The sequence below is a fragment of the Strongylocentrotus purpuratus genome, unplaced genomic scaffold (assembly GCF_000002235.5).
Source record: "Strongylocentrotus purpuratus isolate Spur 01 unplaced genomic scaffold, Spur_5.0 spur5_contig_860, whole genome shotgun sequence".
NCBI classification, from domain to species: Eukaryota; Metazoa; Echinodermata; class Echinoidea; order Camarodonta; family Strongylocentrotidae; genus Strongylocentrotus; species Strongylocentrotus purpuratus.
In genome coordinates this window covers 400,838-428,829 of record NW_022145569.1, presented here as the reverse complement: position 1 = coordinate 428,829, position 27,992 = coordinate 400,838, and the positions used below count along the sequence as shown (strand labels likewise).

At 38.3% G+C, this 27,992-nt stretch overlaps 1 protein-coding gene across 1 annotated transcript in view; it reads left to right on the top strand.

The window, feature by feature from the left end:
• LOC115929500 (protein FAM135A-like) overlaps positions 1 to 21,346 on the top strand; it is a 33,570-nt gene extending 12,224 nt beyond the window's left edge. Inside the window, exons 5-18 of the mRNA XM_030998549.1 lie at positions 2,058 to 2,128; positions 2,543 to 2,716; positions 3,903 to 4,035; positions 5,511 to 5,664; positions 6,233 to 6,282; positions 7,348 to 7,503; positions 8,707 to 8,944; positions 10,051 to 11,674; positions 12,332 to 12,605; positions 13,466 to 13,563; positions 18,712 to 18,863; positions 19,804 to 19,914; positions 20,595 to 20,711; positions 20,989 to 21,346. Coding sequence (XP_030854409.1) covers positions 2,058 to 2,128; positions 2,543 to 2,716; positions 3,903 to 4,035; positions 5,511 to 5,664; positions 6,233 to 6,282; positions 7,348 to 7,503; positions 8,707 to 8,944; positions 10,051 to 11,674; positions 12,332 to 12,605; positions 13,466 to 13,563; positions 18,712 to 18,863; positions 19,804 to 19,914; positions 20,595 to 20,711; positions 20,989 to 21,194 — 3,558 coding nt within the window. The 3' untranslated portion in view covers positions 21,195 to 21,346. The remainder of the gene's footprint in view (positions 1 to 2,057; positions 2,129 to 2,542; positions 2,717 to 3,902; positions 4,036 to 5,510; positions 5,665 to 6,232; positions 6,283 to 7,347; positions 7,504 to 8,706; positions 8,945 to 10,050; positions 11,675 to 12,331; positions 12,606 to 13,465; positions 13,564 to 18,711; positions 18,864 to 19,803; positions 19,915 to 20,594; positions 20,712 to 20,988) is intronic.
• Positions 21,347 to 27,992: the final 6,646 nt, after the last annotated feature.

Here is a 27,992-nt window from a genome sequence, read left to right as displayed (position 1 = left end):
ATTTTTACTTCACAAATCAAATCAAATCAAATCACATCTGATCAAATATTAACAGGAATGAAGGTACTCTATTAAATGTTCAAACAACCATTTTGCTTGAACAATCTTCATGGAAAATAAGTGATTGATTTGTATCCCCATGGAATGATTATGAAGGGGGATGAGTAATATGATGTCTCATTATTAAGGCTGTAATGAATAATGCATTGAAGCCAGTGTATTAGGTTTTGATGCTTCATGTGTACATTCGTATGTATGAAAGGGTCTGATTACATTGCATGCTATAAATGCAAATGCATACAAGTATGTCATTCCCTTCACATACATGTATAGTCTATTTTGATGGCAAGTATAGGAAATTAAAGCCCCTCTAAAGAGTTGGGAGCCCCACAAATTTGATGGCAAAATTTCACTTGAATTGTATCATAATGTGAAAGAGGATGTCATTTAAGACACATTTTTTTTGCAAGGATTTTCAAAACAAATGGTTTTGAAGTTGAATATTGATGAAAGAATACCAAATTTAGGTTTTCTGCTTATAACAGAAAACCCAATCATGTACTCTTTTATCAATATTTGTCTTCAAGCACATTTGGGGGGGGGGGGGCGGAGGATCTGTGCTGAAGTGTGTCTTTAAAGATACTACAATGTACAGTATGTCCCTTTTGCAGCCAACCTCAAATTCTGTAGAACTTTGCAGGAATTATGAATATGTCATGTATGTCCTATCTGTGAAATTTAAACGTTAGCAGTATCCTAATATTCAAATTATTCAAGGAAACCCGTTTACTTGCTAGACTTCACTGTCAGACACTATTGTCAGTATTGAGAGAGTGACTGGCTTTTTCTTCTTTGGTAATATTAATAACATACATAAACTGAGCTGTAAAGGATTTGTCTACATCAATAACCCACTTCTTGTAATGGCCAAAATTAAACTGATTGAATCTTTGCGCAGCATAAAACGTACGCCCATGCGGTACAATGGTCTGAAAAGCAAGACTATTACTTATTGGCTCTATAGTTCCTAAGTAGATTTGACAACTAATAGTCGTTATTTTTCCACTTAAAGACATTTTCAAGTGCCCTTATTTAAGGGGAGTTCTAAATTAGTAGTATCTTTCAAATGCCATTGGAATTTAACCTTTTCATTTTTTGGCCTGCAAAAGGGACATACATGTAGTACCTTTAAATGACATCCTTTTTCACTTTTTAAGACACAATTTAAGTGAAATTTTGCCATCAAATTTTTGGTGAATTCGGGGCTCCCAACACTTTATAGAGGGGCTTTAAGACAAATGTGTTAGTCTGTTTAATTCTCCTCACACACAGTTTTTCTTCTCCATCATCCAATACAGTTATATGACAAAGGGAAGGAAGGAAGGAAGGCAGGCTAATATTTTTGGTCGTTACTAGTGTCATATTGATTCTCATCACATAGTTTGATTTTACAACTACTGTACATGTATCTACGGTGAGGGAAGTGTGTGAAGTAGCTGAAGGCCAATATGTTACAATAAAGGTCATGACACTTTGTATGAAAGGGTCTGATTAATTCTGTTCTCAACAAAGTCCATCAATACAGTGTGACTAGAGAAAGGAAAGGAGATTATAGAGCAACTCATGGTCATGTGTGATAATTACATGTATGTCGCAGGGATTACACTGTACGGCCTGTGGATACCACATTGACATTGAAGCTTTCCCTTTATGTCTATCCATAACATGAATCTGCCTTACATACATGTATATACAACATTCATGTTTGGTCTCTCTCTCTTCCTATTTTCTTTTTCCTCTTCGGTCTCTGTCATTTTTGCTCTCAACTTTAATCTCTCATTTTCATTTCATCGTCTCTCCTCTGTCTTTCTTTTCATCTCTAACCCCCTCTCTCTCTCCACCTCACCCTTCTCTCCCCCCCCCCCCCTCTCTCCCCTCCCCCTCTCTTTCTTTGACTCACCTCTTTCCTGTCTCCCCCTTTCCCTCTCTTTTCTGTCTGTCTGTCTGTCTGTCTGTCTGTCTGACTGTCTATCTCTCTCTCTCTCTCTCTCTCTTAGATCGAGGAGTGCATCAATAACGCCAACATTCAGCTAGGTATTGAGCTTCACTATGGAACCAGTGAACAGCCGTAAGTATCACAGACATTCTCTCTCTCTCTTTTTATCATCCATCTTGATTTAAAGCCCCACTGCACTACTTATAGCTACTTGCGCCCTCTATGTTGCAAGCAATGCCTAATCGGTACCCATTGGTCCCCATGTCCCCTTTTTCTCATGTTGAGAGCTGGTTTGCTGAGATATCCACCTGTCAGTGACCCTGCAGGGAGGTTTAATCCCTCCTGGCCAAATTAGTGCAGATGGGCTTTATACAAAAAATGCATTACAGAATATGAATATGCATGAATGTGCCTCCCAAGATTTACTTTCTACAAATTTCCCTGTATACATGTACAATGTAGGTATTTTGCTTTCCTTTATGAAAAAACCCCAAACCTATTGATTCCTAATTCAGAGTGGTTTCCATTCATTTCTTGCCCAAACAGGCCTGTTACTCCTGCTGCTCTTGAACAGGTAAGCAGTCGTACCGTCCTGCTACATCTGGGTTTGGCTACCGGTCTGCACAGTCACATACCTGTTCTCTTTGACTACTTCCACCTGTCTGCTGTTTCTATGACGATACATGGCACCATTACCAGCTTGCATCAAGCTACTTTCAGGTGAAAATGATAATTATCATTCTTAATGCTAAATATATTACTCATTGCGGATATAGTATCGAAAATAATATCGCTAGTGACATTCGTTTGTCTCGCAATGTATGGTCAACAAGGGATCTAAAAGGACAAGACGTTTTGTGTGCCGCTGCTACACCCGTAGCGTATAAAACACGCTTGCTTACAATATATTTTATCACCTGACGAAGTGTAGCAGCAGCACTGGTGTAAAATGTCTTTTTATCCTCCACAGTTAGGAATTATGTAAGTGCAGGACATGTACTACGGAGCATTTATCCCCGGAGTATGTATCATATCCAATACTTGTTTGTGAAAGAAAAAACAAATTTTATAAATATCAGACAATTGATCATATTGTCTACTAAGTATTGTAATGATTGATGTATCAGTCCTTTTTAATCAGAACCTTGGTTTATTCATTGCTTTTGATCAATGAGATCCCACGGGCCTTGTAGTAGCTAAGCAACAATCTATTAGGGAATTTCCCTCTTCTAACAAGAGAATAATTAGATTGCTGAAATATGAATATGGTCTTCATTTGTTCATTAGAGGTTCTATTTAACTTTAATTTGTATACGTCAAAAACAATCAAAATTCAAAATGGAAATGGGAAGCAAATTCAGATCAGTGGTGAAGGTGTTCCTTTGAAAGAACTACTTGAATTTTGAAAGATTAGGATTTAGTTATTTGTAGCCATAGCATTGTGTAGATTTCAGTACGAATGGTATTCCTCTTGAACGTAATATTAATTTTTCGTAAAAAACATTGAAAGAATCATTGGAAAAAAAGTTAACATTTATTTTTCATAAGGGTAAAAGAATAAAATTCTTGTTATTCTTAATAAAAGTTACCATTCATTTGTTGTGACGTCAAACGTTTCTCTTCTGATTATATATTATGAATGTTTATTTGTCCCTTCTCAAAGCCAAATTAATAAACAAGCTTAGTTAAGCTGTCACTGTGTCCCTAAGGACCTTGGCTTCACAAACATATTCAAACCATTATTTTCCTATCTTGAGCAATTCTGTATGCCTTCTGGAATGTGCTGTCTACTAGGATGTCACTTCCCCATCTCTTCCTTGGACTTCCTTGCCTATTTGTTCCAACAATAAACAAGCTACCATGTTAAAAATTAAATTTAATTTCCTTATTTCTCTTGCTTTGGTAGCGTCCCTCGAGCTCCTAAGTCTGGTTGGCTGAACAAGATCTCAGGAGGGAATTCCCCTGCCAAGCAGCTTCCTATACCAACCCTAGAATGTGTGCTCTTTGGTAATCAGACAAGGCCTCCTCTCAGTGCCAGTGTAAGTCAAATGTACCAGGAGACTGTTTCACAAAGGTCCTAAGTTGAACATATCTCTAAGTTGGACTTAACAATTATGGAAAGCTGTTAGCATCTTTGAATTTATTTTTTTTTAAAGCTTTTTTAAAAGGCATAAAATGTTGATTCAAAATCATTCATATTTTCTATCGTCAAGGAGATTTTGTGTTCTTGATGTGGAATGTATGAAAAGTCTAAAATACTTCAATTTTTGCTTTTGAATATATTTTATTTCAAGGCTTCAAATGGCTCTCCATATTTTTTAAGTCCAACTTAGAGTTAAATTTGACTTAAAATCTTTGTGAAACACCCCCTGATTATTTAAAGTAGTTTTAGTAGAAGCAGAAAAATGAGAGAAACAGGTAATGGAAACTTTGAGCAAAATCGGATTGAAAATAAGAAAGTTATGATTTTTTTAAGTAGGTCTCCTCTCAGTGCCAGTGTAAGTCAAATGTACCAGGGGAGTGTTTCACAAAGACTGAGATCAAATTTAAGTTGGACTTAACTATGGCAGGCCATTCATGCCACTGGTTGCTCTCACCATTGGTCTCTCAATTATGATCTTTCGATAATATGTTTTCCTTCAATGACGAATTATCAAAAAATGTAAATTTTGTAGATTTGTGACCATGACTTGTACAGTATGTCTCTTGAGAGACCAATGCCAGTAAATGGTGAGAGCAAACAGTGGCATTAATGGCCTGCCATAGTTAAGTCCAACTTAAAGTGAATCTTAGTCATTGCGAAACACCCCCAGTTGTGCTTTAAAAGGGAAGTTCACCCTAATTATCTAAAGTGGTTTTAGTAGAAGCAGAAAATTGAGAGAAACGGGTCATGGAAAGTTTGAGCAAAATCGGATTGAAAATAAGAAAGTCAAATTGGTAAAAAAAAGACTGTGACGTATCTTGCGAGCTCCAATTCGCTTTGCACAGAAATGTCATAAACTTTATTTTTCTTCCTCATTGATGATGTAAAAGATGTGTTTCATACAGGGGATGTATAAAAACAAGAACAAGATAATGAACATAAAGAATCTAAGCTTTACATACTAAGGCGAGGCGTCAAAAATATCGATACCAGCAGGCTGCCGCCTCACGTATTGGCGCATCGAGGCTGCAATTACGGCCGAAGCCTGGCTGGGGCAATTATTTTTCACTTATTAGCCCAGCCGGCTTGCGCCAGGCTGGGATCTGAGGCTCGGTTTCCATTCGAAAGGCGGCAGCCCGCGCATGCTTTTGAATGCAATTTCCTACCGCCAGCGGTAGCCGGCTGAGCTAATTTAAAAAATGCAGCCAGGACGCACAAGTGCAGTTAGCTGCCGCTGGCTGGTATATTTATTTTTGACGCCTCGCCTAACCAATAAACAAAAATAGTCGCTTCATTGGTTTCTGTTGTCTTCGATTACAGGTGGATAACACTAATGGTCAATTTATTGATTTCTGTTGTCATTAATTAAAGGTGGATAAATACACAGTGGCTGCCAACATACTAGCCCATGCCTACAAGACGTACAGCAGTCTCTGTCAGTTCCTACTCCGGATCCGAACAGGCTTGTGTCAAAGCTTCAATGAGTTCATCTCGTTCCTTCCTCCTAATCAACAATTCTGTGTTGGTAAGTATGGAAGATAAAAATGTGACAGGAAATACTTTATAGGAGAAACATCCTAGGTGTTTTTCAATTGCTGTGTGCTTAATAGCAGAATGTCAGAAACGGGTACACAGCCTGTGAATGTCCATTTCTTGAAAGTAATGGCCTTCTCTAACTCCCTCTACCTGATGCATTCACCCTATACATTGTCTGAATAGTGATAGGTTTGTATTATTTCTTCATCTTTTGACTAAATGTCTACTCTTTATTTGTATTATTATTATTTTTTTTCCCCCTCTTTTTTTTGGGGGGGGGGGGCAGGGGGTAATTATGCAGAATGTCTGCCAGGCACATAGTTTTGAATTTAAAGGAAAGAACACTACAAAACCCAGTAGATAGTGATGTACTATTGATCAGGTTAAATGTATGGGTAATAGAATCTACTGTATAATATGAATGACTTCTATTACTTGAATTTCAATTCATGTGTATTTGTATTACTTTGTATTAAAGAGAGTATAATATTGTAAAACTGTCAGGAGATAACCCAGAGCACTTATTGCATATATCACACATTATACTTTGTTTTTAGATCAATTCAATGACAGGGAGAGGCTGGATGTGATGTGTGAAGTTGTCAGGGTGAGTCTTTTCATTCAAAACTTATTCGTATATGAAGAGTTTAATTCCAAAAGGAGCTAAATCAATTTTTGTAACTTTGGAGAAAAAAGAAATTGTTTACCAGATTTTGTACAGGCGTCTACGGAAAAGCAATATTAGAAGGTGTATTTTTTCATAATTGCTACCAAAATTTAGGTAAATAATTTTGTTGAAAGACGGGTATATAAGTGAACTATGTTCTGATATCAATAACTAAATTTTCATCAAAATTCGATTAAGCTCCTTTTGGAATTAAGATCTTCATATGTAGAGGTGTCGTAGTCGACTTGACTTGACTTGAAATTCATTTTAGGTTGTGGGATCGATTCTAGACATGGCACTAATGTCCTTTGGCAAGGCATTAACCTACATTTGCCACTCCATATCCACGAGAGAAATGGGAACCTGGTAAGATGACAAAAGCCATTGTTAAGGAAATTACCATATGCCCTCACGGTGGTCATATGGTAGGAATACTCCTCAGGGATTGGAGATGGTGCACATTGTGTAAGAATGAATCCAATGACGGGGGTAATAATGTTTCTCCTGATGATTTGTATTTATACCAGGAAGAAAGATAGATAGACAGACCTAGATAAACAAAGACATAAATAGATAGATAGACAAACAGGCAATGTAAAAGAGATGATTATGTTGTAATAGCTTATTTTGTTACACACAATCTGGAAAAATTGAATAAATGACAACAACATATATAATTGTGCACACAATTTGCTTGTTAACATTCTCTATTATGAGTCAGTCTTTATTTGTTTGTTCATTTTAAAGACCTGTTACATTGAGATGTAAAGATGCCCAAATCTCTTTGTAGGATTTTTTTTTTTTTTTTTTTTTTTTTTTTTGGGGGGGGGGGCGATAAAAAGGGGGCAAATAATTATAACTTTCTCATATGTTGTAGACATCTTCCTTGGTTTAAACTGGTGATATGAGTCACAGTATAATTTGGTAGTTTCTTTAAACTGTATCCCCTTTTCTGCGCATGAAAGTGATTTGCATTTGATCTTGTGATTCTTCTTTCACGCACAGAATCTGAACAGCGAGGAGGAGATTGTTGCATCAGTAAACACGTCCCTGGCTCAGCTCTCAGGTGAGATCTGTCTCGTTTGGACCAAGTACATGGACGTCCTGGTAGGCCAGGAGAGGGTCAGGGTCCATCTGAGGGATAAATACCATCACGCCAGGGTAAGTCTGGGCCCTGTTTCATAAAACTTGATATCAATAACAAGTTACAAGCTACTGTTATAAGCTACTGAAATCATGGCATCTGATTGGCTGAGAGCAAATTTGTCATAGAAATTTAGCAGTTGTTATAGATAACAAGTTTTATGAAACGGGCCCCTGATGATTGTACTCTCAACATTTAAAGCCTCTCTAAAATGTTGGGAGCCCCAAAAATGTGATGGCAAAATTTCACTAAAACTGTATCATAATGTAAAAGAGGATGTCATTTAAGACACATTTCTGTAAGGATTTTCAAAACAAATATGTTTGAAGTCAAATATTGATGAACGAATACAAAATTTAGGTTCTCTGCGTACAACAGAAAACCCAATGTATGTATTCCTTTATCAATATTTGTCTTCAAACAAACAATTTTGGGGGGGAAATCTTTGCAGAAGTGTGTCGTAAATAACATCCTCTTTCACATTATGACACAATTCAAGTGAAATTTTGCCATCGAAATGTTGGCGAATGCGGGGCTCCCAACACTTTAAGAGGGGCTTTAACTTTGCTTAAAGTATATGAGTTAACACTGTTATGGCTTCAAGATGATATGGAGTGATGTTCCAAGCTATTCCTATCTCTTATAATATTCAGGCCTGATAAAAACTCGATTTAAATCGGTTTCCTGATTTTATTTTATTTTCCCGATTTTTTTTTTCTTTCCGATTTAAAAAAGAAAGAAAATAAAAAAAAACAAGATTTTTTTTTTTTTTTTACCAGATTTCTTTTTCTTCCCTATTTCATCCTGATTTTCCCGATTTCTCTGATTTCCCCCTTATTTTCTCTATTCGTCCCTATTTTGCCCTATTTTTTTTCCCAATTTTCTTACTTGAAAGGGGGGAATGTTGTTAGATGCCATTTTTTCCCCGCAAATCCTCTTCTATCACCCCTGAATATCAAACATACAGATACCATGGATAAGTTCAAGACATCTGTAAAAGTGTATCTCTTCAATAAGAGGTGAATAAATCCTACACACAGGTCCTTCTGTGTAGAATTTGACCATGCTGTGTAGATCATTACCATGCAGTATATTTTCTTTTTCCTTACCAGTACATACTTTTTCTTTTTCATTTTTCCTACAGCGCGTAGAGATGTTAACAAATGTATGATGCGCTTTATAACAACTGTACTTTTATTATCTTATTATTACACACACAGGTGCAGCGATTCTCCGAGGCATTCTTCACCCTGAGCCACCCGAAGTCCAACTGCCTAGCCTTCAACGAGCTGAGTAGTATGGGATACTCCTCCATCGTTCAGACCCTGAGGGGATCAGCATATGGGTCTACTCTACCACCTCTATCCATTGAATGCAGTGAGCTGGACGGAGATGCAAACTCTGTTCCGATTGTCTTTGAGGATCGTTACCGTGATGATATCACAGAGAGCCCTGCAGGTAGGGAAAGCTAGGTCACATTCTCAAAATTTGATACAGTCAAACCTGCTTTAATGACCACCTGTCTACAAAGACATTTTTTTGTTTCCCTTGAAAATGGTTTCTCATTGAAACATGTACTAAGGTAACGTGTCTACAAAGACTACTTTTAGTGTTCCCTTGGGCGTTCGCTATAGACAGGTTTGACTGTAATTGATTTACTTATTCATTTATATTTATTAATTTTGGGGAGGTACATTAGGAAAATATCTGGTTACAGTTTGTAGTGGGACGTTAGCTATTGACCTGATTTGCCATGGGCTGCCTAACAGTTTCTGTTTACATTCTCTAAATTCGATGATTGATTTACTTTATTTGTTTATATTTGTAATTCTTGGAAGATGCATTAGGCTATTATTATTATTATTATTATTATTATTATATTAGCTTTGTGACCTGGGGGGTGTTTCACAAAGATCCTAAGTAGAACTTAACTTTAAGTTGGACTTAAAAATTATGGACAGCCATTGGAGTCTTAAAATGAAATATATTCAGAAGCAGAAATTCAAGTATTTAAGACTTTTTATAAATTCCACATCCAGAACATGAAATCTCCTTGATGATAGAAAATATGAATGATTTAAATAAACAATTAATGCCTTTCAAAATAACTTTTACAAAATATTTTCAAAGATGCTAATGGCTTTCCATAATTTTTAAGTCCAACTTAGAGATAAGTTCAACTTAGGTTCTTTGTGAAACACCCCCCTGATGTGCCACAGGCTGCCTAACAGTTTCTGTCATGTTAGCTATTCAGCAGCATTTCCATTGTTACTTTAAGCTATCAATCATTGAAATTGGGTCATGTCAGTTGGAATTATGTTTGAGTGATTTACAATCATTCTTTTTCTGCTTTCTGACTCATAAGACAGTCATGACATTACAGATGCAGATTGGTCCATGGTTGTAGCATTGCTTACCAAATATATAGTTCAGTTTTATTGTGTAGTTTAAGCGTGTTCCAGATGAATGGACAGAAAGCCAAGCAAATAATATTGCGGGGATATTTAAAGGTGTGATTGTGTTAGTCATGATTCAGTTTTCTGTGCTATCTTCTACTGTTTCAGAAAGGAAACTCAATCTTGAAGAAGTAACATTGAGCCTAAAGAACCTCACCAAGCAAGGATCACCCTTCCGCACCACCAAAAGCCGTTCGCCGTTCGCCGAAAGAAGGACTCGTAAAGAGCTAATTCAGGATGGGACAGATGGTAGTGTGCGTAGTAAGTCAAAGAAAGGAAAAATGAAATCCATTAAGCATATCAAGCCTGATTTTCTACGAAAGGGCCTTGGCTCACATTCCAACCACGGGGGCGCTATTCCTCGAGACATCCGATGTTACGAGATCAAGAACGAGGCTTGTGCCGGGATGCAGAAGCGTTCGTCCTTGAAGGAGAGTGGCAAACAGACATCCCCGATGCTATCAGGAGCGGTGCCCAACTCAATCTCCATGCCCATTCTTTCTCCTAGTATGGGCTCAACGTCCACAGGTGTAGATGATGGTAGTGATTATGACAACCTGGAGGATGGCCGCGTTGCCAGGCCGCTCAGAAGCACTCAGTCAGCCGAAGACATTCTAAATGGTATGCATGATGGACAGAGTGATGCAAGTACATGTAGCATTACAGGTGATCCTCCATACGGAAGCAATCCTCTGTTAGACGCTGTCCTGAACCCTGAGAGGGCTGCACAGGGCACCACTGAAAACATGGCATTGTTAGAAACGGATGACATTGATATCAGTCTGCTAGATCATACAGGGCTTTCAGATCAGAGTGACCAACGCAGGAGTGTCAGGTTGAGCTTCCTGCAGAATGGGGATCCAAACGAGGACCAGATCTTGAACAGCCTCTCCAAATATCTTCAGAAACAGATGACGATGTCAGAGGCAAACCTTCGGAAGGCGGAACTGGAGGCAGGAGAGGGCAGCTCTCTACTTAGGAGGGAAGAACAAGATGTGCAATCGAACGGAGGGGCAATAGATAATGGGGTTGAGAGTTCAACCAATGATGAGGAGGTCTTTGATGACCTTGCCATCAATGGAATCACTTTAGATGATGATGAAGAGTTAGAGGTGGAGGGGGCAACTGCAATAATCTCCAATGTGCAATCCTCTGCTGTTATTAATGGGACACATGCAGAATTGAACGGTAAGACTATACATGAAGGAGGTGTTCAACAAACCAATGGCAGTATTAGAACTCAAATTGGCTTACAGGAAGTGGATGGTGCTTCCTGGCCTAGCGGAGCTACATCGATGGACGGAGCAGCCGAGATCGGTGTTATGGACAATACTTACGCTAGGAGAGACATATCATCATCTCGAGAAGGTCTCATCTGCGATCAGCCTGAAAGTGAGAATGCAAACGATGCAGTAGTTATCACGGACATTGAACCCACTAAGAAACAGAAAGGTCATAAACACAAGAAGGGACCCCATGAACACAAGCACCACTCCAGCGGTGGAGGGGTGGGGAGCTGCGCCGGCTGTTTCTCTTTCATCCACTCCTCTGCATCTCCTTCCAACTCCTTCACGGAGCCATGTCTCGTGAAACCAGTATTACCGTTAGAATCGTCCACCAGTACTTCATCGTCCAGTGTGAATGCAGTGGGTCAGAGTAACAGTGTGTCCAGTGCAGGCTCTCAGGAGGGCATGACTGACGGTGAGGAGCACAGGCCTAAAGATGGACAAAGGTAAGGCAACCAACATTAGGATGACCTCTGTAAAGTGCTGTGAAACTGTTTAACATGTGTAAGAGTGCCATATTTATGACCTTAATATTATAGATATAATGACTGCTATGACAGGGATAGTTGTTTTTATGGGCTCTTGGGGACGTTTCATCCTGATAATCACCCGAATGTAACGTCCCTGAGAGCCTCTAACAACAAATATGCCTCATATATTGAAGCAGTCATCTATATGCCGGATTCACAAACAAATCTACAAAGAATTCTTACCTTATCACGTTCTTGAGTAAAAACTTGTTAAAACATCACAGAAAATCTGAGACAATCTCTGGAAATCTGCGCTGGAAAGTTGCCTGAATGTGACAATCATTTGGGAATCGCACACACACTGCACTGTATTTTGTATCCTCGCCCGCACAAAGGAACTTTTTACATGTAAACCAATGGGGATCTCATCAAAATTTATTTATGAGGCTCGTTAACCAGGGCATGCGGGCATCTTTTAAAGACTATTGACCGGTAGGCGGGCATGGCTAAAATCACGTCCAATCAGATGGCTAGAATGTCAGAAATCAGAATGTTGACCATTGATCGTGAGATGACTGACAACCTTAGAATGACCTTCAGAAATGACATCATACTCTATTCTTTCCATTTCAGCTATGTGAATGCCAGAGTCGCGTTCAAGCAGAAGCTTCATTACCCTGGTCAGATGTATTGTGATCTCCAAGAGAGAGCATCTCAGCTTCCATACTTCAGCATCCCTCCTGCCACGCCACATCAGGAGGATGAGGAACAGGGGGTCGAGGTCCATCTCATCATCTGCGTTCATGGTCTGGATGGGAACAGGGCTGATCTGAGACTGCTTAGGACGTATCTAGAGCTGGGCTTGCCTGGAGAGAAACTAGACTTTCTCATGTCCGAGAGCAATCAGGTATGGCAATACGGATTTCCCGTGATTGGTATGGAAATTAACGATTATTACGGCATGACGGAATGTTGTCTGAAATTACGGATTACAAAAACAACAAAAATCTCTTGCTGAGAAAGACGAAAAAGTATCAAGTATTCTCTTAATAGAACCATTAGAAGCCAATTTTTCATGGAAAACTGATGTGTTGACCTGAAAATCAATATTTAGCAACTTTGTGTGTGTGTAAAACCACCAAAAATTTCAGATAATCATGCGCACATGCGTCCGTGCAGTGTTTGCATGCCGGAAATTACTGATTTTGAGCCTTGTGATTACTGATTTTCTGTTCTGGAGGTTGGCAGCTCTGCAATAATTACATTTTTTAAGTGGTATCATCGTTTTGGAGCTAGAAAAATGTTAACTCATTTGATGTAACACATACTGTAGTTAACGCCCTTCTGGCTCCAAATAGAGGATTGGTTCTGGTTTACCTCATGAACATAGAATCGTATCTCCAAAATGCTCACTATATGGAATTTCAGGACACTCTTTGCAATTGTTACCCTGATACAACTAAGCTGCCATAAAGAGGCATTTATTCCGGGAAAAAGGTTATTTTTTTCTTATAGCTACAATATACATATCTATCCATACGTAAAGTCAACTGTACATAAACAGGTCACTCAAAGATTTCTACTTTTTTGAGGCACTTCATGATCATTTTGAAGCGCAATTGTTTTAGGGCTTCAATATTACACCATATCACAGACACTAATAACACGTAGGGCCATGCATCTCAAATTTAACATTGTTTAACGATGCCTTTAAGTTAGCACAAGTATTTCTCACTACCCTAATCTTTTTATTCTCTCTGTATCCAGGGTGACACATTTGCCAACTTTGAGACGATGACGGACAGACTGGTCCGAGAGATCGTCTACTATGTGGAAGTCTTCAGGGTCAAAACAAGCAGGGTCAGGTAACTATGTCCTCAAAGTTGCCTAGGGTCCATAAGAAAGTGCATTCATACACATCTGAAATTGTTAGTGGAGAGCCAGAAGGGTGATAGTTCTGGGGTTAATAATATGAGTTATATACCTCTCTTTAGAAATCTAGCCATCTGATTGCTCGAAATTGGAGTCGTGATTTTAGCCATTCCCGTACAGAAACGAACAATGCCAGTGCTGGTTAATAGTTCATGAGTGAGATTCCCGCAAGATTCCGGGTACCGGGAAACTAGTAGAATTTTGCTGCGATCCCCATTGGTTAACGTTTTAAAACTTAAGTTTGTGCGAGCATATAAAACAGCCAGGCCTTTCAAAGTTGTCGATATCGCTATATTAATGCCCTTCTGGCTCTGAGAAGACAGAATAATCAATTTGCCAAAATATTCATTCAGATTCTTCCCATGCAGTGTAGTGTTACCGCTGTCACATGAGAATCAAGAATGATGTTACCCTGAATAGGGTGAGTTTTTCCTTTGGTGTTTGTATTTCAGTTACACCATGAATAAAGCCTCTTTGAGCCGAGACCTAAAACCAGTAAGATTAATTGTCGTTTTTCCGTGACAATTTATGGCGACCTTGCCAGGACCAAAGTTTTAGGTCTCGTATGTTATATCCCATTTTGTTGGTTAAATATCCGTTACACTGTACGTGTAGGTTGTATTGGAAAAGAGAGACGGATGTTAGCAAAAGGAGTGATTTTGCGGTTCGGTGTGGTGTGTCTCTCGCCACGGTTTCAGCAGTGCGTGTATCGTCAATAGACGTACAGTATTTGCGGTGGGTGATTTGCGTCGGTATACGGGATCGTGTGTAGATTGTTATTCAGATTTCAGGTATGCGTGTTATGTGCATGGGTGTCCGTAGGCATTGTTTATTGCAGCGGTGTATACAGGTTTGTGTGCGAGGGCTGTACTGGGTTTCAATGACCTGAATTGGACATGGTATTGGATTTAGCTGTGTGTGAGCATGAGTTAATCCAGGTTGGATGCACAGGGATACTTGTTGTCATACTTTGACTTTGAGACGGGTCTTGATATTGCATGTCTATGTTAATTAAGACAAATGGTGGATAGTTTTTCACGGGTTCTTGTCTTGGGAATTAAGCTAGACCTCTACAACAAGAGTCTTGATGGTTGTCAGTGTTTTCTTGAATAGATTCTACGGGGATTGTTCCGTACCTGTTGATACCCAGTTGTGATTTCGAATATAATTTCATAATGGCCAGTATAGATCAGATAAAAGAGTTCTCAACCCTAGGTCGAGAGATGAGCCTTGCGGGTAGTGAGCTTAACAAGTTCGTTTCCGAGCGCTGCGCCGAAGTGTTAAGAGTAAAAGAGCTAGAATGTGATCGCGAAGAGCGCGAAAAGGAAGTGAAGCTAGCCGAGCTTCGGGTCGAGGAGAGAAAGACTGCCGGTGTTGATACGGGTGGTTTGAGGTTGAAAATTGGTAAATTTGATGACACATGTGATAAATTTGATGCATACATTACCAAATTCGAATTAGTCATGGCTAGTCAAAAGGTACCTGACAGTGTAAGAGCCTTACACCTTATTTCTAAATTGACAGGGCAGGCTTTGGAGGTAGTGAATAGAATGTCAAGGGAAACTCGCAATGATTACGAGGCAGTAAAGCGAGAGTTGATGGAGTTCTATCATTTGACCGCCGATGGTTATAGGAGAAAATTTCGTACAGCAAAGCCAGAAAAGCATGAACAGCCTAGGCAATTCAGTGTACGATTGAAGGGTTACTTGCAGAATTGGATTGAGTTATCAAACATTGAAGAGGATTATGACTCCCTGTTTGATTTAATTCTAAGAGAACAGTTTGTGTATTGTTGCCCAAGGGAAGTTGAAGTGTTTGTTAGAGAGGGACAAGATAGTAGCATTGATAAGGTTGTTGAAAGGGCTATGGTTTATGTAGGGGCCCATGGATTACATACATTCGGTATACCCCGCAATCCAGGTGAATTCAAACCGACGGCTACAAGTACACAGGGTAGTGTTGGTCCCACTCGGCCAAGTGTCCACAAGGGTAAGGGTTTTGACTCGCGTACACCAAGTAGTAAGGGTGCACGAGCACATGATGCAGGCAATCGTTCTGCTAGAGGTTGTTATATGTGTGGTAGCCAGGGGCACCTTAAGAGCGAATGTCCGTTGCGCAAACGAATACAGTCAGCGCAAGGAATGATGACTTTGGATGGGACAGATTTCCCCACCCAAGGAGTAGACGGTAATGACAGTTCTCAGTTAGTCGCGAATGGTGTTGAGAATACAGGAGATAGTATCGGCACATTGAAGTCTGTGGATAGTTCACCACATGCAAATACAGTGCATCTTGGACTAGCTAGTATCTGTTTACTACCAGTAGAAGAAGCAAATGGATTAAATTCATTAGAGCAGGCAAGACAAAGCATTGTGAATAAGTTAGGCATGGCTTATGATCTGGTAGGGGCTATGACGAAGCATATGCCCGTAGTTTCAGGTAGGCTGGAAAAAGGGAACAAAGCAGTATCAGTTTTGAGAGATTGCGGATGCACTACTTGTGTAGTTAAATCAGAACTAGTCGATGAAGATCAGCTAACAGGGTACAAGCAGTTAGTATTGCTCATTGATGGTACAGTAAGGGAGTTCTCAGTTGCGAAGCTCACAGTTGATTCTCCATACTATGTGGGTGAGATAGAGGCTTTGTGTATGCCTCATTCACTATTTGATGTTGTTATTGGGGATATAACTGGTGCACGTGAACCCCGCGATCCAGATTTGAACTGGGTACCTAAAGGAGGTAAAGTAGTAAGTGACGTTGCAGATCAGGTGAATAGTGATGGTGAGAATACCATTGGTGATGTCAAGGATGATATTGAAGGGCAGGTGGTTGATAGAGTTGATCGAGTTGAGCAGGTTGCAAATATCTCTGGTGTGAAAGAGGGTAGTCCAGGGGTGATGGCAGTTGAAACTCGATCTCAGAAGGAGGTCAAGGTCAAACCGCTCAAGGGTTTGAAAATTGGAAGTCCCGTTTCCTGCATAGAGCATGCAGGTTTTGTTCGTGAACAGAAGGAAGATTCATCTTTGAGTTCATTGTGGAACAAAGTAGGCAGGGAGGAGGTTAACTTGGCAGTGGATGGCTGTGTTGATATGTGTAGAGAGAGTAGCGAAGTTTGTGAGGATTCAGCGGAAGTTGTTGAGGTTCAGATTAGTGGTGTTGATGGCACTGAAGTGACAGTGATGCCATCCATACATGAGAAGGAATTCATAGAGCATGTCAGGGTGAATGAGTCCTTGGAAGAGAGTCGTAGGAAAGGAATATCTCAGTCATTGCGCGAGTATCATGAGGTCTTTTCTGATGTACCATAGAAGACATCAGCCGCAAAGTGCCAATTGTTCAGGCATCTGACTAAGAATCATGAGATGAGTACAGGTTTAGGATGTAAAGGGTCAGGATAGTGTTGCAGCAAATGGTATGAGGAGAGTGTAAAAGGCACTACACATGTTTTTATTTTGGTCTGCGTACCATTGTAAATGATTGAATATGTGTATTATGTATCATGGGTTAACACAGTTTATTAATGTCAATTTTGTTGGATACACATTGCATTTAATAAGATTATGTAATATCTACGATGTTAGCACGAGATAGCAAGAGTTTTGTAGACATCATTTGTTTATTTTCTCGTAATTTTTCGAGCGTAGTTTATGTATAGGGAGCTTGTCTGTCTAAATGGCAGCAGTTATTGTATTTTGACCTTGCAAACTACAAATGTATGTACCATCAAACTGTAAATGATAGTGCATACACACTATTATCCTGGATATTTGTTTCTACTGAAGGTTGATATTAAGAAGAAAATATTACTGCAGTATTACATGTATTTTAGTTTATGCAAATGCAGGAATGTTTACTCACTGCATTTTGAACCATGCCAATGTATATTTTAAACAATGCCAATGTACTTTTGAACGTTGTCTATGTATGATACTCGTTATGGACTTTAGTGTTGGAGCTATATCATTGTGGACATTATAACAGATTTAGATGTGAGTTTTGCCATAATTAGCTTTGGACTTCTGTTGGTGGTCATCTTTAAAAGTCTTCAGGGATCACAAAGGTTGGACTCAAACGACAAACAATGACCGAGATGATGTCCCATTACGAACAATACTCCTTGTTATCACAGAGACTATGTTTTTAGCATACGCGTTTACTCACAACTTGGACTGATACATTGGATCACAGAAAGAAACTGATGATACTTATTGGAAAGCTTTAATGACAATGTAATGATTTATGTGCAGTAAACATTGAAAAAGTTTGATTTTCAAATTTTCATGAGATATGTATTTGCCAATAATTCTAGGTTTTGTGTAGAATATTTATTGTAAACATGCTATAGTAAGTACATTTGGAATGAGATGTTCAGTAAACATTGAAACAGTTTTCTTTAAAAAAGTCCATGAGATATGTAATTGCCAATAATTCTATGATTTGGTAGAAATTTTACTTTAGTAAATTGTTCTTAAAATGGGGGGCTAATTGTCACATGAGAATCAAGAATGATGTTACCCTGAATAGGGTGAGTTTTTCCTTTGGTGTTTGTATTTCAGTTACACCATGAATAAAGCCTCTTTGAGCCGAGACCTAAAACCAGTAAGATTAATTGTCGTTTTTCCGTGACAACCGCCATTTAGTATTGTTTAGAAATGATATCATTGGTCAATACATTTGTGAACGTGAATTCATTTTTCTGTGATATTGATGTTGGTTTGTCCATTTTGTTGTGGCGCAAATGCACTTGCATTCCCTAGAACAGTATCAACTTGAATGCCAATATTCAGGCTTTGCCCAATCTAGATAGGCTTGATATTTGACAGGAGATACAGTACAGTCAAACCTGCTTTAGTGACCACCTGTCTACAACAAGCACATTTTTTGTTTCCCTTGAAAATGGTTTCCTATTGAAACATGTACTAAAGGAACCTGTTTACAAAGACCACTTTTTGTGTTTCCCTTGGGCGGTCGCTGTAGACAGGTTTGACTGTACTATTGAAGTAACCTCCCTCCTCAATAAAATAGAAAGAAAAAAATAATTCTACCATTTCTTCTCTCGTCTCTCTTTATTTTCCACCCAGCTTCATAGGTCATTCTCTAGGTAACATCATCATCCGGTCAGCGTTGACCAGACCTGAGCTAGAACCATTCCTTGGAAAGCTTCATACTTTCCTCTCCTTGTCTGGACCTCACCTGGGTCAGCTATACAACAGCAGTACCATCGTCAAGACAGGTACGTACTCGTACACATGTGTGTAGCTAGCAAAACGCTCAAACAACTACCTAACTATACAGTAGGCTTGCGGTAGCACCATGTGAGAGAGAGAGGGGGAGGATTGGGGAGTCCTGAAAAGGACTCTCAGTAATCTTTATTGATTGTGTGTAGTCCTGAAAAGTTCCTAACTGTAACCCTGGACCTATCACTAGTCCTAACTCTAGAACCATTCCTTAGAACGCTCCACATTTTCCTCTCACTATCTGGGCCCTGTTGCATAAAACTTAACATTGAAGGTAACTACCATGGTAACAGGGCTCAACAGCCAATCAAAATCAAGGTTTCCATAGGAGTTACCATCAATGGTAAGTTTTGTGCAACGGGGCCCTGGGGTCATCTATACAAAAGCAGTACCTTTTATTTCTATGATACAGTGTAACCTAGTTTAGTGACCACCTTCGTATAAAGACCACATTTTGATGTTTCCCTTGACAGTTGTTTCTCATAGAAACCTTTACAAAAGGAACATATATATAAAGACCACCTGCCTATAAAGACCACTTTTCATGTTTCCCTTGAGTGGTCTTTATATACAGGTTTCACTGTATATGTTTTGTATTGTTCTCTTGTCGTAGAAGTGTCGTAGTTGAGTGGTTTAAGCACTTGACTTGAAATTCAAAGGTCATGGTACGATCCCCGATATGGCACTAATGTCCTTTTGCAAGGCATTAATCCTCATTTGCCACACTCGACCCAGGTGAGGTTAATGGATAACTGGCAGGAATTAATTCCTTAAAATGCTAGAGCGCTGTAATGGCAGCTAGACTAAGGCCGTGGTAATAATAAATGCGCCTCGGAACAACTTTTCTAGATAGACGGCGCTATAGAAATTCCTATAATTATTATTATTCGCTGCAAATGTTTTTATTATGTGATTATTTTGTTTGATTTGAACCAGGTATGTGGCTGATGCAGAAATGGAAGAAGTCCAACTCCTTGTTACAGCTAGCTCTGAGAGACCACACAGACCTCAGACAAACCTTCCTCTACAAGCTTAGTGAAGATTCAGGTTTGTCACTATCTACATCAAAAATATTTGTTTGATGATGATCTATGTTGTTTGATGATGATCTACAGTGTATGTTGTTTGATGATGATCTTTGTTGTTTGATGATGATTTGTTGTTGTTTGATGATGATGATTGTTTTAGCTTACTGCTATAAAGCATGTATATGCTTGTAAGTAAACAACCAAGGGAACCATGGCTTTAAGTCCTCTCCAAGGGACTTGGTAATGAGGATTAATGCCTCATAATTTAATTAAACACAGGCTACTATTAACTTAAACTTTTCACACATGCATTGGCAGCTCATTTTCACTTGTTCAGTTTGAGACCTTACATTTCACAGAATTTGCAAATACTAAACCTCACCTTCCCCCCTCTAAGATCAAACACATGAAACACACCCATTGCTACAATATAATTCCATTTACTACCGTTTAAAGCCTGTCTGCACTAGTTTGACCAGGGAGGATTAGACCTGGAGGATTAGACCTCCCTGCAAGGTCACTCAACTCAGCTCTCAATTAACATACGAAAAAGAGGATCATGGGGGACCAACAGTCACCTATTAGGCATTGTTTGCTACATAGAGGGCGCAAGTAGCTACAAGTAGTGCAGCGGGCTTTAATATTATGCAAAAGAAACCCCTACAATCTTGTCTTTTGATGTTGTTTCACTTCCTATAGGCCTGTCTAACTTCAAGCATGTAGTGTTGGTGGGTTCTCTTCAGGATAGCTATGTACCCATACACTCAGCCAGGATAGAACTGTGCAGAGCAGCGCTCAAAGATAGATCATTATATGGTAAGTCTGCACCACAATTCTCCATATGAAGGAGCACAGGGGAGTGTTTCACAAAGACTAAGTGACCAAGGCCATTCATGCCACTAGTTCCTCTAACCATTCCTGGCGTTGGTTTCTTAACCCTATCTAGCCTGGGGGGGGGGGGGTTCTTTCACACTTGCATAATACAACGATAATGCTCAATAATTATTGTTCACCTCTTCCTAGAACTCGACCTTCTCTTTAACATCCTTCTTCTGCAATGACCTCTGACCTTCTGTTTTGTTCACCTCCACAGGATCTGTTTACACAGAGATGTTAAATAACCTCATGAAGCCCCTGGTCACCAACCCTGAGGTATCCATCGTCCGATACGACGTCCACCACACCCTCCAGACTTCTGCTAACTCGTTGATCGGCCGAGCAGCTCACATAGCTGTCCTAGACTCGGAGCTCTTCATTGAGAAGTTCATGATGGTTGCTGGCCTCAACTTCTTCAAATGAAGACCCCTTGAAGCCCCTGGTCACCAACCCCGAGGTATCCATCGTCCGATATGACGTCCACCACACCCTCCAGACCTCTGCTAACTCGTTGATTGGCCGAGCAGCTCACATAGCCGTCCTAGACTCGGAGCTCTTCATTGAGAAGTTCATGATGGTCGCTGGACTCAACTTCTTCAAATGAAGACCTCATGAAGCCCCTCGTCACCAACCCTGAGGTATCCATCGTCTGATACGACGTCCACCACACCCTCCAGACCTCTGCTAACTCGTTGATTGGCAGAGCAGCTCACATAGCCGTCCTAGACTCGGAGCTGTTCATTGAGAAGCTCATGATGGTCGCTGGGCTCAACTTCTTCAAATGAAGACCTCATCTAGCCCCTGGTCACCAACCCTGAGGTAACCATCGTCTGATACGACGTCCACCACACCCTCCAGACCTCTGCTAACTCGTTGATTGGCAGAGCAGCTCACATAGCCGTCCTAGACTCGGAGCTGTTCATTGAGAAGCTCATGATGGTCGCTGGGCTCAACTTCTTCAAATGAAGACCTCATCTAGCCCCTGGTCACCAACCCTGAGGTAACCATCGTCTGATACGACGTCCACCACACCCTTCAGACCTCTGCTAACTTGTTGATTGGCAGAGCAGCTCACATAGCTGTCCTAGACTCGGAGCTCTTCATTGAGAAGTTCATGATGGTCGCTGAACTCAACTTCTTCAAATGAGCTACATGTACATCCAGCTGGAGACTTATCCACTACACCACAACAACTATATCATGTGGATACATGGGACCATCCTCTTAACTGCCAAATTAGGTTTTGGAATTTTATCTCTGCCCTGTATTTATTATATTAGACAATGCATGTAATCTACAGTAGTCTTTCGTGTGTCACTTGGGAAGATGTTTGTTGTAGATATCGATTGGGTCACTAAACCTGTCATTTTATAGATCACCATTGACGATTAGTCTTCCCAGCTCCTAGTGATTGACACCTTGTAGGGACATTCTTTAGATAGAGCCCTGGGTCTTTACTGCCAAACTTCCAGAACTGCATCGAGACTCTATGCTGATATGCACTGTATAAAGGTCAACAGAAAAGGGGGAGTCCACCCTGATATTAAGTTGGTTTTGATAGAAGCAGAAAAGTGAGAGGAACGGGTCAGTGAAAAAGGCCAACTTAAAGATAAACTTGAGTTCTGGTAATGCGATTGCAATGTGAAAGAAAAGGTGTGGAATGGATCAGAAAAGTTGATCATATAGCATGTAAGTAATGGTGTGTAATGCAAGGTTCTGAAGTCATCAAAATCATCATAAATTTGGCAGAGTCTTGGTAAAGTAACAATCACTTACACAGAAAGATGTATATGGGACAACACACATGGTGTCGGGGCTAGTACTACCCTGATTTCCTTATCTTTCGATGCTCATTACTCAGCTAGTATACATTTTCTTCCAAAATTGTTTGGCACATGACATTTATTTGTAATCTTGAACATTCAGTGTAAGTTTCGTTAGATTCTGTGAGAATTCATTTTCTTTTTTTACCAGAACTCAAATTTATCTTTAATATCAGGGTGTACTTCCCCTGAAGTTATCATTGACCATCTTCAATGAGATAGATCTGTTAACAGAAGGAACTCCCATGTTAACCCAAATGAAAATTAAATGTATCGTGTATGCGTCTTTGGCAGCTACCTTAACATACTTACTTACAACTATTCTGCACAGCACATGTCTTAAAAAATTATGGCTAATCTCGTTCTGTCTCTGCTTGAGGTTTTTATTTTGAAACTTTCACAGAAATTGTCAAGAAACACAGGTGAACACTTTGTAAAGATGGTCCAGAGTATTTGATATCCAAAACCATGTGTTTTACTATTTTATCATAAGTTTTATAGAGAGGTTAAAAGCACTATTATTAATTTATATTGCAAATTCTTATAGGCAAATTAAATTGTTTAAATTTGAAATGCTAATTGAATGTCCACATTATCTTTTTATCACAAGAACATGAATTTTGAATTGAATTTATCACATGTACTTATTTTCAGCATAGAATATAGTTCAAATACACACTGGAATCATGAGGCATACATGCATTCATAATTATGAATCATGTCTACAATGTAGTTATCACCTTTGACAAGCAAATAAATATAATAGTTAGATATCAGGAATTTCTTGATTTCCAGATATGATGAATTACGTCCATCCTGTATGTATCCAGACTCTGTACATAGTTTTAAAGTTTTAATGCAATACCAAAAAGAAAAAAAAAGTGTTGTGATATACAAAGGGGCATTATAAAGAAATAAGACAAAAAAATCAGTATTGCTGAATTGATGCAGTATGTACAGCTTTCAATAAATCATTAATACAGTTAGACTGGATGCATGAAAGTATCCATGTATCCTTTTTGTTGTGATGACAAATTAAAAAAAAATGTATGATATAAAAAAATTATGCTTGATAATACTAATTTGGATTTGATAGTGTTGCACAGTGTGAGTAGCAATTTGTTCAGCCATCCTCAGGAGAAGACAATGCACATGTTGCAAAATAAGTGAAGAAGGATCATGTAGACCTTTTTTTGTTCTTTAGATTAGATGAAGAAAGAAAACAGGTTGTGTGCAGTCCAGTTGATGCATTTAGCTTTTTTTTTTAGATACAATATTTAGGAGAAGTATACTGTACCACTCTAATTCAATTCAATTCAATGTGATTTATTTACCATCTAACAATATCAATTTTTATATATAATTATATAATTTCTCTTCTCAAAACCATTCCAATGTTGGAGTGCCAAGAGAGTCACGGTGTAACAGACTTAAGCTCTATATAAGAAGCTAATATTATTACTCTAACTCGGATCTAAACCATGTTTCTGTAAAAAAAAATCTGATACTAGTGTAATAAATCTTCTTTTCATTCTTGCCTGAATAATGTATTCAAAATAACAGAAATACTTGTGAGTTATATATTATGTATAATCTTAATTTCATAGGGTTAAAATAACTTTTTCATTTGTAAATAGATATTTAATCCGATTGAGCATCAATATATTCCTATCATGTTATATATGATATATCAAATGACTTGAAAGTAAGCCTCATATAGGTATGATTAATAACCCTCATTGACATGTATTTAATACAGAATGATGACACCATTTATAATGCACTTTTTGGGTATCCCAGCTCATCTGACAATTTCTACTCAATTTCCTGTGTTGTGATACATTTTGATCTTAACCGATATCAACTAATAATTTATATGACTGGTCATTAGTGGCAGATTAATTGGACTTCTCAAAGAGATGTCCATGGTTGCCAGTGTAATATGTTTTAAACCTTGCATAGTCACAAAGACTGACAATAACAATAGTAATAAGATTCCTTGTTTATATAGCACTTAATACATTGACGACGTCTCTAATGCCGAGTCACACCTTCGCGTATTTGGCTTGCGTTTTGTATTAATAGCAAGCCGTTTTAACATTTATTCCTATTTCTTGATATCAAGAATCACCATTGCTTTACAACAGGATAATCATTTCTTGATATCAAGAACTAGGAATAAATATTAAAAACGGCTTGCCATAAATACACAGCAATACGCAAGCCAAATACGCAAACGTGTGACTGAGGCATTAGTGCTTTACAGATATATTATTACAACATAGACTTTGTCTCTGAACCTTACAGTTAAATTACAGACTTCAGTCCTTGGATATGGTGCAGTGGAATGGGGTGACATTTTGTTGGGTTATGTCTCTTGGAAAATAGGGCAGGTAGCAGTTACGTTAGTATTGTTTAGACGCTTGATGTGAAGTACTGCTGTTAGCTTGCAGTGATCAAACAGAACAGATCAGTTTCTTTTGACTTTCGCTTTAAGAAAAAAATAAAAATGAAGGAGAGCTGTGAGCCATGTGGCTATGAAAATCTCCATATGAGCTCTAGTAAAAAAAACAATTAAATATATTTAATAGAATTCTCAAGCAGACATATGACTACCGTATGTATTTGCAAACATATTTCTAAAGTTCTTGCGTCAGTATACACTGGAGATCATAGCTGCATGTATCTTGAAGTGATGTTCGAAAGTCCAGGTTTGTATGTACATGTATTTGTCTTTCTGGAAATTATGACACAGTAATATTACTTGTGTGCTTTTTGTAAATTTCACTGTCAAATCTATTTCTAAAACAATAGTACATTTACATGACATATATATTCACAAAATGTTAAAGGCTGCAATGATTACTCATGCTTGAGTCTCCGATCACCCCAGCTATTTTTGAGGATCATGGTAATACACATGTACACAATTTCTGCTCCAAAATGACACACAAAGAATGTTTGAAAAATTAACATTTTGATCAACGACTTTTGATGCAAGACTTCATATTACCCCTATAAACGTACGAATTAAAGCAAAGGGTCAGTCTTATTTGGTTGATAGCATTATTTATGTAACTAATGTTAATTCCAACTTTTGTCTCCTCTAGGTTAAAAAGATACTTGTATTCAGTGTTGTAGGTCCAATCCAATTTATGCTACCAATTTTAGAGAAATAAGAAGGCATACTGTAATATAAAATGAATGGTTGTAAGTTACCATTTATTGCTTTTCCTGAAAAAAGGTCAATTCTGCAATTGTAGGGGCTGACCTTATGAAAAATAAAGAAAATCTTTTAATCATCAAATTTTTGGATCATGAGATTGAGCTCCTGTAGATAGAACTGGAGTAGACATACCACAGGATGCTTTATATAAAGGTCTGGGTTAAAAAAAAGCAGTGCAAGGCTAACAATTTGAAATGTACATAGTGTATTTATAGATATTCATTGCATATAATATTCAGGAACTTGTACTAGGGTAATGTTGTTATATTGTGTGTATATAGAGTTGCTAACGAGACAAAACAAAATGTTATTAGGCATGTTTTATATGATTGTATGAAAATTATGAATTCTATTACATGTACAGTGGTATAATTATTATATGAAACAGAATAAAAACAATGTTGACTTAATCATTTGGTAACCCTGTGTCATTTATTCTTGGAATATTCACAGAGTATTGGTTTACAAAGTTGATACACAAAGGTAAAGAACTCTTATTTCTGATTAGTAATGCATAGATACAAAAAGAAAAATATCTTCCTAAAGATGTAAAACTTTGCTGTCTCATAGACTACAGGGTTTCATCATATGTTATGACTGTCAGAAGGGCACTGGTATAATGTACATTTCAATTCTTCTCCCCCTATTTTTAATAGACTAAATCAACGGACATTTTCTGGTCCCATCTTTTCTTTTTGCCTGTTAAGCTAACAAGAAATTTCATCAATTTGCCAAAAAGACATTACATGGGAGGAGGAGGGGGGGGGGCATACCCTTCCCCCATAATCTATCCATGCCCCTCCCTACTCTGTAATTCTGCTTGTTTTAAAGTTACTCCATGAGACACTGTACATGTACCACAAAAACAATGACATTTTACTGAGGTAGGAGATCATGAATAAGAGCTACAAACATGTATATAGCCTTACAATATTTCATTACAAATCTGATCTTCAGATCAATGTAGTCCATACAATGTATGTGAGGTATTGAACATTAGCTGAGATGTTTTCATAGTTTGTGGTCAAATCCCATACTGAGTTAATGCCCTTCTGGCTCTGAACAGACAGTACATATATATCTAGAGTAATAACAAATAAGTATTCTTTGATTTGTCCAGACATATGTTTCTTTAGAATATGACATTTTAAAGATCGTCGCCACTACTGGGCCAGAAGGGATTAGACCACACAGAGAGCCATCAAGGTCACTGTGACAGGTGGTTATCTCATCAACTCAGCTCTCAGTTAACATAAGAAAAAGAGGATCATGGGGGACCAATGGTCACCGATTAGGCATTGTTTGTTATATAGAGGGCGCAAGTAGCTACAAGTAGTGCAGTGGGCCTTTAAGAAAAACATAAAAAACTTGAAGTTTAAAAGGGGTATGAATAAATTAGTTTTTAATTGTATGCATATGTACCAAGTCAATCTAACATGGTAAGGAACTCTGCACCTATCATCTTGTACCTTACAAATGGACAGTGCATGGGCAAGCAAAGAGTACTGTGTACATACATTTTGGGCGTTCAATTTTTTTTTTACTAATTACATGACTGTACAATGGATGATTAAATAAAGTAACATTAGTAATATCAATTCACTTGATGTCCCAGCTCCTAAGCAATTTTGTTGCCATGTTAGGCAAGCTTAAGAGTTGTCAAGAGAAATAAAAAAAATTAAATGTCATAAAATTAGTGAACAGGTCTTTAACATTATGTAGATACAACATTTGATGTAATAGGCAATACAGTGTATATGAGAAATAAAACATGTACCGAAAATGTGCCATAATTGCTAATATAAACATGGACTAGTAGTAGTTGTATACAAATAATTGATGAATGCGAGTTCATTAGTGAATAATGCACTGTATGCAGGATAAGTCTCAATTAGAATAATGAACGAGACTCGTGGATTTCATTATCCGTCTCATTGTGACTTAACCTAATGTTAAAAGCATGTACATGTATTACTTGTCTACATTATGATAAAGTTGAGAAATTAACTACAAACATAAATAAAATTTTCAGTTATACAAGCACCTAAATAAAATAATTGCAAGTATATTTCTATACAACATACATGTATGTATGAACCAAATCTATTCCATCATCAGTAAATAAGAAAATGAGAGTTTATAACTTTGTCAATTTACAAAACACTTTTCAAA